This window comes from Poecilia reticulata, chromosome 17 (assembly GCF_904066995.2).
Source record: "Poecilia reticulata chromosome 17, P_reticulata-male-v2, whole genome shotgun sequence".
NCBI classification, from domain to species: domain Eukaryota; kingdom Metazoa; phylum Chordata; class Actinopteri; order Cyprinodontiformes; family Poeciliidae; genus Poecilia; species Poecilia reticulata.
Genome location: NC_088846.1, coordinates 2,062,769 through 2,082,366, shown reverse-complemented (window position 1 = coordinate 2,082,366; position 19,598 = coordinate 2,062,769). Strand labels below are relative to the sequence as shown.

General features: G+C 39.4%; 1 protein-coding gene across 3 annotated transcripts in view; it reads left to right on the top strand.

Moving 5' to 3' along the window:
* Positions 1–19,598, top strand: part of tmem68 (transmembrane protein 68) — a 51,780-nt gene that overhangs the window by 9,118 nt on the left and 23,064 nt on the right. Inside the window, exons 2-4 of one of the 3 annotated variants that reach the window (XM_081597885.1) lie at positions 4,391–4,484; positions 5,005–5,158; positions 14,021–14,194. In XM_081597885.1, the coding sequence (XP_081454011.1) occupies positions 5,099–5,158; positions 14,021–14,194 (234 nt within the window). In that variant the 5' untranslated portion in view covers positions 4,391–4,484; positions 5,005–5,098. Of the gene's footprint in view, positions 1–4,390; positions 4,485–5,004; positions 5,159–14,020; positions 14,195–17,833; positions 17,973–19,598 lie in introns of those variants that run through there. The other 2 variants (XM_008433518.3, XM_008433520.3) reach the window with 2 other exon arrangements.

The window sequence follows — 19,598 nt, the reverse complement described above, 5'->3', positions numbered from 1 at the left end:
CTGAATGAGTCACACTGTCAGTTAAAAACTGACGGAGTTGACATCTGATGGAGTTGACAAAATACCAAACTACCTCAATTTATATGATGTTATCCCGAAGGAGGCCATATTGTAGCTCATCAGGTCCATGAAATCTTTACGGTACACCAGAATTAAGTATTTATTTCACAAAATTTCATCAAAGTTTTGTAGATTGTCCGTTATGGAGTTGACACATCATGGTTGTGATAAGCAACTTGGGAATAAAACAGAAGAAAAAAAACTAAAGAATAACATATGCTAACCAGAGCTGCCTAACCCTGTTAGCAAAGGAAGATAAAGGAAGAGGTTATGGGGTCCTCAGAATTTCTGATGCCCCCAATAATACCTGATTTTTTTTACATTCTTATGTCTGACGGTGTTGACAAAAACTTGGGACAAATTTCATTGAGTTGGAAAATATATAAAAATTATTTTTAATTCAATTTATTGATACTTTTACAATTATTTATTTGAATATTTATACTTAATTGTCATCATATCTTATCTTAATAATCCTTTATTTGTTTTAAACTATTATAATGTGTCGAGTTCTGCTCCAGGACAAGGGATTTTACAGATACCATGCACCTACTACAAAGTTTAAAATAAAAAATATTCAGCAATAGGAAAACATGCTTTGTTGTGCTCACATGGCCCAGGTTAGTTTAGTCAAATATTTGAAAAAATTATATTTTGTGTATATTTTATTAAACTTTTGTGCTTTATCCATAGGATTTGTTTTGTCCCTCTTCCCAAGAATCACTGATCTGTCTTCTGACAGAAGATCATGTTTATTAGTTCAATGGGGTCAGAGATGGAGCTTTCCAAGTAAAAAAGGTCACTTCCTGTTCTGAGGGGGCGGGGTTTAGATGACGTCAGAGTTTGACGACATAGGACCATCAGGCATCCAACCAAGATCGCTCATGCCAAGTTTGGTGCCAGTTGACCTCAGCCACGCCCCCTCAACATATTCAAAAAGTAAATTTTTTTTTGATAGCTTTTAAAGCTGCACCCCTTAACATTACTGACCAATAATGAAGCCGATAGGTCAAAATCCCTAGGAGGAGTTTGTTAAAGTTTGACTTGAGTAAAATTGGCATATGGCCAAAATCTGACCTTTGCCCCAAAATGTCTGCCTTACTGTGCATTTTAGGGGTACCTGCAAGAGACTTTTTTTCTTGATTTTGGGCAATCTATCTACGTACCAAGTTTCAGATCTCTACGATCTACGGTTTCTCCAATCTCACCTTAGGGGGCGCTGTAGAGCCCACTTGCAATTCCACTGGAATCTGAAAACTTTACTTGGGGTAAAGTCTTGGCTCAAAGCTGCCTGGAGGATCCAACCAAAGGCTCCTCTTTTACACTCACTTTTTATAGCGTTTATCCACCCTACAGACGCGTTTGCATTGGCTAGCACTGTTGCTAACCAATGCTTGTTTCATTGGCTGACTGCTTGGATAGATCTCATATTCATCATTGTCTTAGAAACATTATGTCGTGATGTCTGTGCTAATGTCTCAGGGTTGCTCAAAGGCCCTTCTACATCCGTTGCCTGCACAACCTTTTCTTTCAACAGTTTAAGTTGTTCAACAATCTGTTTCCAAATCTCTGAGGCGTTGGTCATCTCTGCTCTCCTGTTGGTTCCATTTTTCCCTAACCTTTCACTTACCATCTACCTCCAATACATCATCCATCCATCCATCCATTTTCTTTACACCCTTGTCCCTTAGTGGGGTCAGGAGGGTAGCTGGTGCCTATCTCCAGCTAACATTCCGGGCGAGAGGCGGGGTACACCCTGGACAGGTCGCCAGTTTGTCACAGGGCAACACAGAGACACACAGGACAAACAACCATGCACACACAATTAAAGATCACACAGTGATCTTTAATCCATCCATCCATTACATATTTTACACCATTTCAAGTTAAATGTCAAAATCACATCTGTTACTTCTTTAGCTTCTCTGATTTAGCATTCATTTATAATATTATGATAACAATAACTTATTTGTTCCTCTTGTTATAATCTTAATGTGAGTTATTACAGATGGTCTTATGAAAAGAAACCAGGAATAATCTATTTTTCTAATTGTTTGATACCACAGGTAGAGTTACTTGTTTTACATGTAAGTATTCCCATGAGTGTAAGTGTAAGTATTCTTACAAGTAAACCAATATCAACATAAGTATTTCACTTTGGATTTTATTCAATTACTCAAAATGTTTAGATTTAATTCTTTAAAACTTTTATGCTTTAGAATACTTTATACTATTTTTATAATTCTGCAAGCTGGAAATTTACTTCCTCTTTTTTCAGGAAGCCTGCTGTTCCTGTTTCATGACAGTCTCTGCCTGACTATGATTTCTTATAATTAAATAGAAAAAGTAATAGAATTAAAGCAAAGTTTCCATGAGACAAAAACAATACACACAACCTGATTGATTTTATTGACGTTTAAGTCTACTGTTGGGTCTAAATGTTACAAGTATGATTAATTTTAAAGGTATCTTCATGTATCGTTACTGTTAAACTAAAACCTCCAGCATGGGGAGGTGGAATGAGCTCGGGTTTTTTTGATGATGGGCTCTTTGCACTTTAGCTTCCGCGTTCGGGGAAAAGCGGCTCGATTGTTTCCGGTCAATTGAAAATGGCATTTTACACTTGGTGCTTGCAGGGCTTGCCCAAGGTAACAAGGTAATTAATGATGTACATCGATCCGAAGCCCCAACAAGTAAGCTGGAGAAAGGTTTTAAGATGTCCGTCCGTCCGTCCGTCCGTCCGTCCGTCCGTCCGTCCGTCCGTCCGTCCGTCCGTTTTCTTCCGCTTATCCGGGGTCGGGTCGCGGGGGCAGCAGCTTCAGAAGGGATGCCTAGACTTCCCCCAGCCACTTCTTCCAGCTCCTCCGGGGGAATCCCAAGGCGTTCCCAGGCCAGCCGAGAGACGTAATCCCTCCAGCGTGTCCTGGGTCTTCCCCGAGGCCTCCTCCCGGTGTGACGTGCCCGGAACACCTCACCAGGGAGGCGTCCAGGAGGCATCCTTACCAGATGCCCGAGCCACCTCAACTGGCTCCTCTCGACGTGGAGGAGCAACGGCTCTACTCTGAGTCCCTCCCGGATGACCGAGCTTCTCACCCCATCTCTAAGGGAGAGCCCAGCCACCCTGCAGAGGAAGCCCATTTCGGCCGCTTGTACCCGTGATCTCGTTCTTTCGGTCATGACCCAATGCTCATGACCATAGATGAGGGTGGGAACGTAGATTGACCGGTAAATCGAGAGCTTCGCTTTTTGGCTCAGCTCTCTCTTCACCACGACGGACAGGTACAGCGCCCGCTTCACAGTAGACGCTGCCCCAATCCGCCTGTAGATCCCCCGCTCCCTTCTTCCCTCATTCGTGAACAAGATCCCCAGATACTTAAACTCCTCCACTTGAGGCAGGACGACCCCCCTGACCCAGAGAAGGCACTCTACCCTTTTCCGGCTCAAGACCATGGCCTCGGATTTGGAGGCACTGAGCCTCATCCCGGCCGCTTCACACTCGGCTGCGAACCGCTCCAGTGAGAGCTGCAGATCACGTTCCGATGAAGCCAACAAGACCACATCATCTCTAAAAAGCAGAGATGCCATCCTAAGGCCACCAAAACGGATCCCCTCAACACCTCGGCTGCGCCTAGAAATTCTGTCCCTAAAAGTAATGAACAGAATCGGTGACAAAGGGCAGCCTTGGCGGAGTCCCACTCTCACCGGAAACGAGCCCGACTTACTGCCGGCAATGCGGACCAGACTCTGACACCGGTCATACAGGGACCTGACAGGGACCTCGATATACATTCATAGATACAAAGTTGAGTTTTACTTTCTTTAAACTTTGTGGCCAACATTAACTATAACTTATGCTAGTAGGCAGAACAAAGATTACGTTCAATTGCATCAGAAATTAACACTAAAAAACCCCACAAAAACGTTCCCCACACAAAAAAGGACATACAAACACCAAACAGAACATTCTGTCTATTGCAGATTTATGTTTTTGAATTTCCATTTTGTGATTATTAGGAAGCGATCCTCTGAACACTAGCAGTGGTTGATTAGCCATCTTAAACACCTGCACTTCTGATTATCTGTCAGAAAATGTATGTGGGTCGCCTTATTTTTGTGTTGATTCAACTTAAATACTCCAAACTGCGCAGCAAGGGAACATGTTAAGGTGATAAAAGTTAAGCCAGCATAACTAACCTACTCTCCACTTTCTGCATATATGTTTTTTAATTAAAGCTTTTCACTGACCTGTGAAATATGATCCCCTTCGACCTTGTTATTTTGCTATTGTAGTGTTTACAATTAATATCAAAACTTTGCGTATTCTTTGCAGATTCCTTGCTTGATTGTGTCATTTCCCTGACCACCGATAATCCTGACTCAATGTAAAGCAATAGCGCATGTGACGCACTGCCACGGCGCGCACAGTAAGTCACATGATGTCCAATTCACTAGATCACTGAGCAGACTTGCTATTTACGTTTTACAAAGGAATTTTAAAGAGCATTACCTGGTTGTTAATGCTTGGAATACAACGTGTATGTAACTCGGCATTTATGCCGAGTTACATACACGTTGCCGAGTTACTATGTAACTCGGCATTTATGCCGAGTTACATAGATTCAGGCACATAAAGAAAAAAAGGTGCAGGAAATATTGGTGGGGACTGTCCACTTCATGCCAGAGTTGGTGGGGACATGTCCACACCAGTCCTTCAGGAAGTTACGCCTATGTGTCATGGTAACTCAAAGCGTAAACAAGAAAGGCACATTTCACTCATGAGGATATGATGTCAGCACCTTACGTGCAAAAAGCCCATGACATTAGGCTTTTGCAGCGCTTTGCTGCTTGGGCCTAATAATGAATATTCTAATTAATTGAATATGACTGTAAGAATGACCTGAATGAATGCTGGAACAATCTTAATGCTATTCTGTTCTACCTTAGGTAACACATGTTGCCACAGTGAGATCTCTGCCTTATTGCTTGGATGCTTTGCTGATCTGGTCATCATCAGCCTCTGGAAGTCACGTTCCACAGGATGGCAGACAGTGGAAACCAGTCTTGCCTACTAGGATCACAAGACACCCTGTCTTTCTTGGTATGAGTAATGCAACACTCACACTTCAACATACAATATGATTCTATGAAAGCATATTATTTCTTGCCCATGTCATATGATGATAATCTGATAACAAATCAATAAAATTACAAGAAATAAATTCTTGAAATATTTCTCTCTATATGTAATGAATTTATAAAATTCACTTTATGAAATTTGTGAAAATAAATATTATTAAACTTTTTAAATGAAATTCTGATAGTACTATTTTGTAATAATTTATCAGTTTAATAGACTTATTGGTTTGTGATGCCACCACATCTGTACTTAGAGACACTTCAGGATTTCAGATTATGAAACTAATTTAGATTTCTCATGAAGAGAACCATGTTCAAGAGATTATTTCATTTATTAAGAGAAACAGATCTGAACAATCCAACATCCTAAAGCAACTCTCGTCTTCTACTTAATAAGCAGTTTTGAATTCCTGTGGCAATTCATTCCATCAAGTGTTTGCGATAAATGATAAGGAGTCTGTTAGGTTGCTTTGCAGAATATGTGACCCACTTCTTTGTGGAATTGGCTTCAGTTCAGTTTCAGTTGAGCTGTTTAGGGTCTTTCAAGGACTTTAATATTCTTCTGGACACAATGGGAAAATTAAAAATGAAGTTATTTCTCAGTGGTCCAATTCCATCACCTCAATGGGGAGACGAAAAACATTCCATGATAAACAAATGGCTGATTAAAACCTGCTGTGCCAGCCAGCTCAGTGACCTTCATCGATAACCTCTGGATCTATTGGCAGCGCTTTCACCTCTTTGGAAGAGGTGGACGCAATCTTAAACATGGGATAAAGCTGCTCACTGCAAACATTTTTTATTTTATCAACAAGAACAACAATGTGACCATCGCTTCAGAAGAACAGGCTCAAGGATGTCTGACTAGGATGGAACCCTCCGCTTATCAGAAGCAAAGTGTCCCAAAACAAACGGATAAAACATTGACTGGGGACAAAATGACTGGTTCCTCTCCTCCTCCCTCCCTCTCTGCTCCTACACTCACTCACAAGATATCTATGAAGAAATGTCTTCTGAACCAGAGTCTCTCAAATTTACGGATGGAATGGATCAACAGGTTTGCCTTGGCACGATTCTCCTTAGCGCTTACATAGCAGACCTCACTTCATCTAACTCTCCTGCCTCTGACTTCCCAGGGATCCAGACCTCTGCATTTCTGAGGTCTGAGATCGGGGCCCAGATATTATCTTTACACAGGTTTTCCTCCAGAATGTGTCTGACCCCCCAGCACTTCAAAACAGGACATTACCTGTCCGGATCACTACAAGAAAAGATACAAAAAACAGCTGTCTTAATTCAAACCTCAGACTGATCCCCTGCCTAAAAGAACCTCAAACTGAAGAACTTTCAGCCCCAAAGTTATTTAAATATCAGCTCTCTCTGCTAAAGCTCTATTAATTAATGATTTCATCACCGAGCATAATATTGATGTTTTATTTCTGACAAACATGGCTGAATGACAATTAAGTACCAATAGAGAGTTTTGGTCTAACACAACTTGTCAAAAAAGCAATACACACTCATGGACACACACTGGACCTGGTTATCAGTAAGGGTGTAAATATTTCCAATGTTTCTGTACTTGATGTCGCCCTGTCGGATCACTTTGCTGTTATCTATGACAGTTCTTTATCCGTTAACCCACTTGGACAAAAAACTACTATCACAAAACGTACTTTCACTGAAAACACAACAGAAACATTTAATCAAATCTACTCTTCTTCCTTGCCCTTAAGCTATAATGACGTAGATAAGTTGGTAGGTGATTTTCAGTGCAAACTTTCAGATATCATTGATTTACATTGCCTCCATTAAAGTGAAAGTTGTGTCTGGTAGGAAGAAATCTCCATGGAGAAATGCACAAACTGTTCAATCTTCTAGACCAGTGGTCCCCAACCTTTTTATTACCGCGGACCGGTCAAGACTTGGAAATTTTGCTGCGGGGGGGAGAACCATTAGATAAGGCTTCTGCCTTATCTGGTGTTCCCGCTAAATCCTGAATATGCCCAATTTGGGTTGTCTTGGCCCTTTTATCGCAGCTTGTGGGGTTTTCCCTGACTGGGAACAAGAACACAACCTGTTGAATGTGACAGGTAGCCAATCAGAAAGCTCAGTGACGTAAGAACAGAGGGGAATCCCAAACAGCTGACATATCGCACAACTGAGAGTCCGGTGGACATCGGAGATGATATGTGGAAATGTTTATTATTATATGTACAGGTCATTATTATACGTTTATTCAGTTAAAAATGTTAACTATGAAAAAACATGGTCACCTCCAAATCATAGTGCAGGAAATAGAGCGGCTGCTCCCGTCGCCTTTTATTCACTGCCTTTTCTTTTTGTTAGGTCTATTATCTCTTAAAATGAGCCCACGAACTATCACTATTGCTTCTACATCGTCATCAGTGTTTGGTTATTCTAAATTCCCATATGCTATGTTGGGAGTTTTACTGGATTATCCTCTGGAATCAGGATGTTCGTGAGTGGAATCGGTTCGTGTTGCTCCTGCCGTGTGGCTGGAGACACGAACCGATCAAACCTGTTGTACTTTTATCAGCCCTGTGGTCACAGAGGTTTGGAGAATCGGCCAACAGATCTTGCCGTCTAAACCAGACTTAAGACTCACAAGCTCCACTCATCTCCTCTCAACCACTGCCCAAACGCTCTCTGACTCTGGTCTCTATGGTAATGTTTACGTATCCCTTCAAAATAAGATACAGATGCGCCACAAAAACGAACATTTTATTTTCGTGAAAATTTTAACTTAATTTAACTTGACTAACGGGAGCCCTGAGCTTCTTTCTCTGCAACGAGACATCAGGGAGTGATGAGAGACAATAACACCCGAGGTGTTGCTTATATCCACAGCCTGCATGGTCTCTACGTGGCGAAGCAGTTTGAAGCTTCATTGCCTCATTAGCAGCCGGTCGCCGCATGTTACGCAGAGCGGGCTTGTAATGTGGGACTCACCTACTGGTCCGGGATAAATCCATTCTCCTGTCTCTTCTCTGGGCCTTTTCCACTTTGCACAGAAACTTTTCAAAGACATGTGATCTGTTTCTTATTCATTTTGCTGCTTGTGGGCTCAATGTTGGCACACAAGTAACCGAGAATCCGGTTAAAGGATTTTCAAAATAAAATATCCTCCAGACTCAAATAATACATAAAATGGAAATATTTAATTATTTCTTGCGCGGCCCGGTACCGGTCCACGGACCGGGGGTTGTGGACCACTGTTCTAGACAACTCAGCCGTAGGGCCAAACGGAAATGGCGTAAAACTCATCTGCACGTTTATTATGACATCTATAAAGAAAGACTATGTAACTATCACACAACACTAAAATATGCAAGACAGGCTTTCTTTGCAGATGTCATAAACAAAACCATTAACAATGCTTGAGCTTTATTTGCTACTGTTGACAGGCTCACAAACCCTCCTATGACGTTAATCTTATTTCCTATTATAACCTGAGCGGAATTAGATTTTCAATCTAATGCTGCCTTCAACAAGTTTTCCAGTTTCTTCTCAGAGAAAATTAAAAAGATCAGAGGATTAATCTGCACATCCACTCCAAAGCCAATGCTGTGCCCAAACAAAGCAAATGCAGGAAAAAGGACCCAATTTCAACTACTTAATTATAAAACCCTAGAAGAAATTCTTATTCAATAAAGCTCCAGTTCCTGCTGTCTGGATGTCCTACCCACACATTTCTTTAAGAAAGTCCTGCCTGTTGTTGCTAATGATCTGATCCAAATAGTAACTCATCGCTCTCTTCAGGTGTTTTCCCCCAGGCTTTGAAAACAGCAGTTATCAAACCACTGATAAAAAAGAACAATCTAGACAAATCACTACTGCAGAATTACAGGCCGATCTCCAACCTCCCATTCATCAGCAAAATTATTGAAAAAGCTGTTTTTAAACAATTAAATAACTTCCTAACAATAACAAACTGCTTTGACTCCTTCCAGTCTGGTTTTCGTGCTCACCACAGCACGGAGACGGCCCTTGTAAAAGTGTTCAATGACATCCATATAAATACAGACTGTGGGAGAACCACAGTGCTGGTTCTGTTGGACCTCAGTGCAGCTTTCGACACTGTTGACCACGACATTTTACTGAATCGACTGGAGAGTTGGGTCGGACTCTCCGGTCCAGTGCTCAACTGGTTTGAATCTTACATAAAGAACAGGGATTTCTTTGTTTCAATCGGAAACTTCTCATCAGAGAGGTCAAAGGTCACATGTGGGGTACCCCAAGGTTCAATCCTAGGACCCTTCTTTTCAATATTTATATGCTCCCACTGGCTCAGGTTATAACAGGAAATAGATTAGCTACCACAATTATGCGGATGATACACAGCTCTACATCACGATGTCACCAGGTGACTCTGAACCCATCCAATCACTGAATAGATGCTTAGAACAGATCAATGTGTGGATGTGCCAAAACTTTCTCCAGCTGAACAGAAACAAAACTGAAGTTATTATCTTTGGACCTAAAGAGGAGCGAACTAGAATCAATGCACAGCTTCAGTTATTACAACTGAAAACCAGCAATCAGGCTCGAAATCTAGGAGTAGTGATGGACTCTGACCTGAATCTTCAGAGCCACATTAAGACAGTCACAAAGCCGGCCGTCTATCACCTGAAGAACATCTCCAGGATTAGAGGACTAATGTCTCAGCGCAATCTACAGAAACTCGTCCATCTTTAGCCGCATTGATTACTGCAACAGCGTCTTCACAGGTCTGACTAATAAATCAATCAAACAGCTGCAGCTGATCCAGAATGCTGCTGCTCACATTCTCACTAAAACCAAGAAGATAGAGCACATAACACCAGTTTTAAAGTTCCTACACTGGATCCCTGTAGCTCAAATAATAGACTTTAAAATACTGTTGTTAGTTTATAAATCATTGAACGGTTTAGCACCACAATACCTTAAAGATCTGTTATTGCTGTACCAACCGTCTAGACCCCTCATATCTTCTGGTTCTGGTCTGCTCTGCATCCCCAGAACCAGAACCAAACGAGGAGAAGCAGCATTCAGCTTCTATGCACCACAAATTTGGAACAAACTTCCAGAAAACTGTAAAACAGCTGAAACACTGGGTGCCTTTAAATCTCAACTTAAAACACACCTGTTTAGAGTTGCTTATGGCTAAATTAGGGTTAGAGTGCGGGTTTTGATGTCTTCAATGTTTTTTGTTTTTATCTTTACTTTTTATCTGTTTATTAATTTCTTGTTATTCCTCTTTCTCACCCTTTACATTGCGTTTCATTTTTAATGATGTACAGCTCCCCCATAGAGGCGCGGGTACTGTCCCCCACACGTAGCCCTATTCGGGTTAGAGTCCCTGGAGTAAAATGTGGGTTAGAGTCCCAGTTAAACAACGTTTAACTAAAGTCCTATGGGGTTTAGAGTCCCAGTTGATGGCCTTTCAATTAAAAACCTAGAGGTTGGAGTCCTTGTCAAACGTCGTTTTTGACTAAATTCCCAGAGGGTTAGAGACCCAGTTAAACGGCATTTAACTAAAGTCCTAGAGTTTGGAGTCCTTGTCAAACAGCATTTTTGAGTAAAGTCCCCGAGGGTTAGAGTCCCAGTTAAGCAACGTTTAACTAAAGTCCTACAGGGTTTAGAGTTCCAGTTGACGGTGTTTCAACTAAAAACCTAGAGGTTGGAGTCCTTGTCAAATGGCATTTTTGACTAAAGTCTCAGAGGGTCAGAGTCCCAGTTAAACGGTGTTTAACTGAAGTCCTACAGGTTGGAGTCCTTGTCAAAAGGCGTTTTGACTAAAGTCCTAGATCTGGTTTGAGTCCCAGATAAGGACAGGGGTGTGGATGTCGTCTCCCCGGTTGAAAAGGGGTGCGGGTTTTAATGTGTTTTGTTACGGCATCAGTGGGCCCTGCCCTCTTTTTCCTTGCAGGGTTCTGCAGTCAGGCCCTGCAGGTGTTGGGTGTTCCTCTGATTGGCGTCCTGCAGCTTTAAAGCTGCTAGGCGTACAGCAGAGAGGAGGCTTTTCCCTTCCCTCTCCTCAGATCCCCACTTGGTTTGGTTTGTATCTTTTGGTTGAGTTTTGTTAGGTTTTGCATTTGCTCATTTCTGGTTATTTATAGGTTTTGCTCTAATCTATTTTGGTTTCTTATTTCAGGCATTTCTTTTTTTCAAGGTTATTTCTTTCATATAACTTAATAAATTCTACTTTCATTTACACATTAAATCCTTGTGTGGTCTCCATTAATGTTGCCCCATCAAACGAGCCTGGTGGACGTAACAGTTTTAAAAAAAAATTCAAAATCTCTCTTTCTTACTGTTTATTTAATGTCACATGCTGTTTTTTTTTGTTTTTTTTAATGTAAAGCACTTTGAAATGCCTTGCTGCTGAAACATGCTATACAAATAAAATTTGATTGATTGATTGATTTCAATAGCCTCTGTATTTCCAGATGCATTAAGTCATTTTAGTGTTAAAAAAATCATGGCTGGATTTTATCTTTTCAACAGTTTCTGTTAGAAAGCAGAATTCATACTTCATACATCAATTACAATAAGTGTTTTAGGTTCTGAAGTAGCAAAGCAGGTCCATTTCATCACACTTCCCTCTCTATGTTGCTTTGATGTTTTTCTTTTGAGGTATTTCAGTGTTGGCTTGATGGCCAATGTAAAACCTGGGCAGGCAATGTCCGCCAATTCTTCGGGGCCAGTGGCTACTCATCTTTTTCCATGTGTCCAGGGAGCTTGTTTTGTAGCCTTTTCAGATTTTTTAACTTGCTATGTTGTCATACAAGTTCCATGTAACCGATTTCTTGATTTCATTGCTCTGTCGGTATTCAGTGTGGCCAATAAAACTGACCTCATATCATTCATCATTAATTTATTCAGAATTTAACATGAGACTGATTTCCAGGTACAATCATGATTGGTTTAATAGTTTTCATCCTTTTAATAAATGGATTTAAAAACTGTCTTTTGGATTTACTCAAGTTATATTTTAGGCTGAGAGGGCTTGCACAGTGCTGCAGGTGGACTGTTGCCTTAGAGCATAAAGGTTCAGGGTTCAAATCCCCGCCTGAGGTCTTTCTGCATGGAGGGTAGCTGTTCTCCCAGTGCGTGTATGGGTTCATTCCAGGTACTCCAGTGTGTGTGTGGGGGTGGGGGGTGCGTGTGCGTGCGTGTGTGTGAGCATGATAATTTGTCCTGTGTGGTGGAGTAGAAAGGGGACCTGTCCAGGGCTGGAGATAGGTACCAGCCCCCTTGCAGACCTGCAAACACAAGTTGGGTGCAGGCAAGGATGTGTGTCTCAACTGAAACTTTTAAGTGTAACAAAACAAAACAAGAAATGTGGAGGAGCAGATACTGCCTCACAGTACTCTGTAATAAGTTTGCAAATGAGTGGAAACTGTCTGGTTGGGGATTTTTCTAAACATCTCTAACTGAATATTTTTGAGAGTTATAGAATTTATGAGAATCAAACAAACTGTAAGATATCCATGTTTGCTATAGAAGGGCATATTTTAACACGCACGTACGCACACTCACACTCACACTCACACACTAAGGGCAGTGTAGAGTGCTGGATTAACCTGGCATACTTGTCTCTGAACTGTAGAAGGAAGCCTGAGTACCCAGAGAGAATCAATGCAACCAATGTCTCAATGAAGAACAGGGCTAACCATTGTGCCATGGCAAACACTTGTGATAACACCAATACAATGGCATGAAGAGGTACACAATTAGTGAACTTGGCCAATCAAAAATATTATGCAGCCTCAATATTTCAAGGTTCTCGAATGTGCTGATGTGATGCAGGAATGCATAGTGTGTGTAGGGCCTGCATACCCTGCATTATTGACTGTGATTAGCATATATCTAGACTGCAGTCTATGAATTCTGGATGTTTTATCAAAAACATAAACTATAATTAAAATCTCTCTTAAACACTAAACTTTATTATTTAAATTTACAGGTTTATTAAGGTAAATTCCATTCTGAATTAACTTTAGTAATTTTTCAGCTTGACCCTAGATAGTCTAGTTCAAAAGTATTCATACGCCCTGGCTGATTTAGGTTTGAAGAAATCCTTTCATTTTACCAACATGTTTCTTCTGACTGGAAGTAATAGTCATGTTTTGGAGTGGCGGCGCCTCAGTACCAATTAGAGACTGGGAGAGAATCTGTAGAGGGAGCTGAAAATTAGGGTGATGGCAACGAGGACTTTCAACTTCAAGGACTTACTCATCACCTAAACATTTACTCAAGTTAAAACTTTAGGAAAAAACTGAACAGCTGTTATAAATAGGATATTGTTGTTGTAAAGTTGTTGAAGACTTTTACCATTGATGACTGAGCAGGTTAGAGAAATATGACTGACATGACTTTTCTGAACCAAATGTGAATAAAAACTCTGCTTACAGTGTTTATCTTCTGAGTGGTGCCTGTCTGATCTTCAGAGAAAAACAACTTCTATATTTAACAAAAAGAATTTTAAATCTTAATGAGTAATTTTTGGGCTCAACTGTGACATGTAACAGCTCTTTGAGAGTTCTTGAACCCATCTACTGGTCTACCGTTGGCTATTTTTTGAGCTGTGATGTAGTATTTTTGTTGATTTATGAATCTATCCAGAAGCAGTATTAAAGGTAGCTGCATCAGTCAGACCTGGCAAATGCTGTGTGCCAGCAGTAGGAGGTTGCTGATTATTATTTTGAAAACATATACGTGCAGATATCAATGTAACTTTTTAGAACTTTTGTGTCTAAACTGAAACAGCAAACCGGCCTTTCATTTTTAGTTTTTTAGCTCTTATCTTTTTCTACAGGTGTGTTTGTTTCATGTGTGGGAAGAGTGGGCTGGCCTGGAGCAGCTGGAGGACTACCTGAGCTTTCTTCAATACCTCTTGTGGGTCTTCACGCCTCTCGCTGTTGTTTTCCTTGTGCCATTCCTCATTGTTATCCTCCTTTATCTCTCAATACTCTTCCTTCATGTCTATAAGGTATGTACAAATTCAATATTGTCCACAGTCTAAACAGTCAATTGTGAAACATTACTTTTAATTTCATGTTAATAAAATTACGAGATTATAGCTCTGAATGAAAAATGTTGTTGGTTTAGAGAAACACATGTCACTAAATACAACTCCTGTTTATGAAAGCAACTTCAACTCTTGTGAAAATGAAACAAATATGTAACTTGCTATAAACTGTAAGAGCCTCCTGACAAATTAATTTATTATTGATCTCTACTTGCTAAAGTTAAATGTTTATAGAAAATCGAATTTATGCTGAAATTTTTTGCAATTCAGAACAATGGTTTTTGTCTTTTTTTAGGGACTGATTATGCAGTTATTGTTATAGTTTTTTGAAAGGATTGAGGAAAAAAAATTGTGAATGCAATGAACTAAATTAGAGATGTAATCTTCTTGAAACATGTTTTGCAATTGAACCTGCTAGTAATTTCTTGCAAAACCTGTCTGATAAGATTTGACTACAAGATCTGAAAAAGTTACACAGCATAAAATCATCTTTAAAAAAACCTTAAGCAGATGGGAAACTAATTTAGAGACTTCTTTTAGTCTTTAAAAACTTACACAAAGCCAGTTCTAAGGCTTCTGCTGTGACAGTTGTAAACCTTCCATGGAATGGTCACTCTACTTCTCATATGTGGTTGAGGTGTGGATCCAAAAGCAGCAGGCGAGTGATGTGGTGGAGTTTCGTTTAAAGATTTAATTAAAAAAAAAAAAAACAACAAAAAAAAACAAAGAATCAAACTTACAAAATTATGAGTCCAGGGAAACAAAATACAAAAATTAAGCCAAACTAAAGACACGGGAAGAGACAAGGAAGGTAACAAGACAGATTGGTGAGTTGTGACTGAGATGGAGGAGCTTAAATACTAGGAGGTAGTAAATTGAACAAAGGGCCTAGTTAGATGAGGTGACTGATTGCAGGTGTGAGAAGTTGACACAGGAGTTAGCAGAGGGGAGAAGGTGGCACAGGGAAGCTAAGAAGATCTGCTGGGGAATACAAAAGGGAGGAAACAGGGAACTAAAAATACTACTAATACAGAAGACACAACTAAGAGTAAAAAGAACCCGATAAACTAGAAGAGAGAAAGGCATGACGGAAACCATAACCGAACCTAAACAGAAACAAGGCTGATCTTACAACAAACAATTAGAACTACGGAACATTGTAGTTGTTTAGGTCTTCTGCTAGAAAAGGCAGAAGACCTAAACAAAGAAATAACCTGATAGTACTGATGGGTAAATGAGGCGTCATGAAGGGTTTCGACCCAAAGCAAAACTGTGTCGATTCTGTCTCGATACTGTGTCACTGAATACTGACACCTGCTGGGCATTAAAAATTCCTACAGGCAATGTAGTGATTTGATGACCTAGTCTATACAATAAGATTTAAGTCTTTGTATTTTATTGAATATTATATATTGTATTACGTCATATCTTCAGTTAAATTTAAAATATATTTGACATACAGTCAATAAATAATGTGAACATGTACCATAAAGTGAAAATTTAAGTGAATGTGTTTGGAATGAGGATGCTTGTGCACAGCAAATTCAAAAGTGTTAAATGTTTTGGTGTTATTAGACTTTGTGCAAAAGCAGAGTTAATTTTACTCTTAATAGTCACATTCTGTTTATGTAACTCTGGGGTGTATATTATTAGTAGTTAAAATCCAGTGTTAAAACAAAGTGTTTCCATATCAAATCTAGAGGTGTTAAAATAGAATCAATAACTCTACTTTTTAACTCTGAACTCCACCAGCGGCTCTAACATTGAAGGAGTTAATTCACTGACTCCGCCCCAGAATCACAGATTCCCACTGAAGCGAAGCGACAGAAGCAAAGTCATTTCAGGACTATTTACTTTCCATCTGTTTGAGGTGTTTACCACGCTTGGTAAGTAATTTTTTTTCTGAGATGGTTTATAACTATTATTTTAAGTTGAGCTCAACCTGTTCACCACACGGGTTGGTGTTAGCATATTTAGCTTAGCATACCGAATGTTAGCGGAGTATAAGTGTTGGAAAAAATCAAGCCAGTGAACATTCAGTCAAATTATTGGCTAACTTGAACAGATCCGTAAGAATCTGGAGTATGTTTTTTCATGATATTGAACGTTTACATGCATATTGGTCAGATTTATCAACCTTTCTGATAATTTCTTTTCCTTTGAAAAAATGTAAAAGGCTTTTCCACATTGAGAGAATTATTCCCACTGTTGTGTCTTCTTATATACGTTTTGCAGCATGTTTTAATCCTTTTATTGTCTTTTTGTACATTAGTACCAGTTTGGTTGAGGATGAATCTCCAGTCGTCAGCCTAACCTCTCCTTTCCGATCCCTCCATGGATTCTTCGAAGATTCAAGCTCCAAAAATGGTTATGTAAGTGTTAATATCTCTGAAACCCTACATTTCTGTAATTCAGGCTTGTTGTTAGAGTTGTAGTAAAAATGTATTCCTTCGTTCCATTCCTCATTGTTATGTTTTTTTGTTTGTTATGATCCAGAGACCTACACTGGCTGTCCTACTCAGAGACTGAAGACTATCCGATGCCGTAGAGGAGCATATTGGTGTCTCCGGCCAAACTTCACGAACAGCCCAACAACCTGAAGACAATCTGTTAGTGAGTGGACATCTCTCTGGTGGAGTGCAGAGAGGAACTGATTCTTATCAACAGAAACATAAACTGGATAAGAAATGATGAATCTGATTATCAGGTTGGTCTGTTATGTAATGTACATATCTGGCAATCTACCTGTTAAAAGAAAATGTACTCTATCATATTACATGAACTGCATGCATTGATACAGGCTTTACTTTTTACACCTTGTACTTTGAACAATTTCATGCATATGGTATTGTAGAAAAATGTATTAAGCATACTGCATTTTGTATTGCACAGCTGATATATATAAGCAATATGTGAATGAAAGTGACATGTGAAACATGCACATTATTCCACTTTGTAATATGTTTTGTAATTATAGTGCTTTGAAATAAATGCATTAAAGAAAATCAGTGCCTCTTTATTAAATGTTTATTTTCCTAAGAATTTTTAAAAGTTCAAGACAATCAACTACCTATTTAATATTAATTACAAATAACTCTTAAGAAATTAAAGAAGTACTCTGTGAGAGTTAATATTAAGATCTAACACTGAATTAGTGTTAGTAAGTGTTAAATAATTAACTCCAGCAGATTTGGTATTTGACACTTTATAAGAGTTGAGGTACTAACTCTCCAAAAAGAGTTAAATTAACACTTTCTGGTGTGGACCCATATAGACACTTTAAAAGTGTTGAAATCAAATCTGACAGTGTTAATCTGGGCCTCCTGGATTTGCTGTGTGGACTGTTTTTTTCCCCCACAGATTTTTATTTAAAAAAAAAGTTTTTACAACATTTTGAAAATTAGCCTTTTTTTGACAAAACTTCTGCCGTGGAAAAAATTGAAGTAAACACTTTTACAGCGAACCTTTGTTTTTCTTAGGGGTTGAGTTCTGAAAATAACCTGTGATAGGAGTAATCCGTGAAGTATTTATTTTTTACAGTTATTACACAGCATAATTAAATATTCTACATTGAAACCAAATAACAAAACCTGTTTTCAGATCAGCGGATGTGCGTGTGCATCAATCGGACCTTAATGTGATCTGGAGTCATGGCATTGAAGCGTCTCCTCCAAGCTGCTTTGCGAGATTCACAGCTGTATCTACGGCAGAGCGATGGATCTCGTCAAGCGAGCCTCCGGTCAGGTTTTGCACTGCCTCTGGCCACAGTTTTTTTTTTCAGCTAGCATTAAAAGTTTCAGTTTCCATCTCCTGAATGACCAATCTGTATTAAATACCGTAACTTTATTGGCACTCAGGTAGAGAAGAAGCGCGGAGACTGTTTTTACCAATCATACGGTCAATCAGGACGCAGAACACTTTGAAAAAACACTGCACAAAAAAATCTGCAAAGCAGCGATGCCGTGAAAGGTTCATTGAGGGTTCATTGTATATGAAATAATTTTTAAAAAACAACTGAGTAATTTGTAGAATGGCTGTATATCTGAGTTTATCTAGGTGTATCTGGGACTTCATTCTCATGCCTGGCCTAATAATGCCTCAACATTGAAAACGTGGACTTATTTAAATAAGACAGTTTAGTCAAACATATGCGACACTTAACCTGCAGAACATGATATGAAAGTAAACTAGGAGTCAATTTCACCTGAATTTGGATTCAGATAGATTAAGTAGAAACTGACAAGAACCGGATGAAACAACAAAAATGAAAACAAATTTATTTTCAAATATAAGATCAAAATGGTCCCACACTGCGGAAACCTTTCGTTTGAGGCTCCTCCATAGTTGACGCTGTACCGTAAAAGATCAATAATTTGTTTTTCAAATGCAGATTGACAGATTCATTTCCTTATAAACACAGTTTGGCGCGTTATTGTCATTTCGAAACAGTTCCTGTATCGGTCACGTGACTTGCTGAAACCAATACGCGCACCGACACGGGTTTTGGTCTATGGGCTTGACACATGCGCCGATGCAGCGGTGTTGCTGGACCCATCACTACCTAATAGAATCACTAAAGAAAGATGGACACAGATTCAGACAAAAAGACTAACTCAACCTAAAGTAACCAGATAGGAAAAGCTAGAAACACTACAGGGGGAAGCCAGAAGGACTTGATAACTTTACTGGAACTACTAAAGAAAGGTATACCTAGACTGAAATAAGGAATATTTCAATAACGCACCTGGATTAAATAAAAATATTCTAACTATAATCACTAAAGAAAGCTCGACATGGACTCAGACATAGAATAATAACAGAACCTACGGTAACTAAAGAATAAACCTAACTAGAAACACAATGAAGAACTGAAAATAAGGAAGGCAATAACCAAGACAATTCTAACCACAATATGTAAACTCAAATAATAAAACTAAAATGACCATGAAGGGTTAACCTAAAGTGAACTACAACATAATGATAATTAAGATGAAAAAGCAAAATCAAACCCAAAAAAACTCCAAGATTGCATTTACGGTTTATTCTTTAAGTCATGATGGAACATTTAAAGCACTGCAGGCCTTACATCTCATTTAATTTAATTGTTTATGATTCAACAATCAGAAAAACTTGGCAAAAATGGCGTCCCTAGGAGACGAGCAAAAGAACATTGTGGTCAATCTTGATGATCCCCAAGATGTCTAGGCAAATATTCTGTGGTATTCATTCTTAAAATCCCTCTGCTGTGGCATAACTCATAGATTTGTGGAGTTCGTCAGAGATGTAAAAAACCCATTGCCTGTTATTCCACATGCTGTGGACAGCTACTTTCCCTAAATAGTATAAAAACTTCTCTCGACTTCTC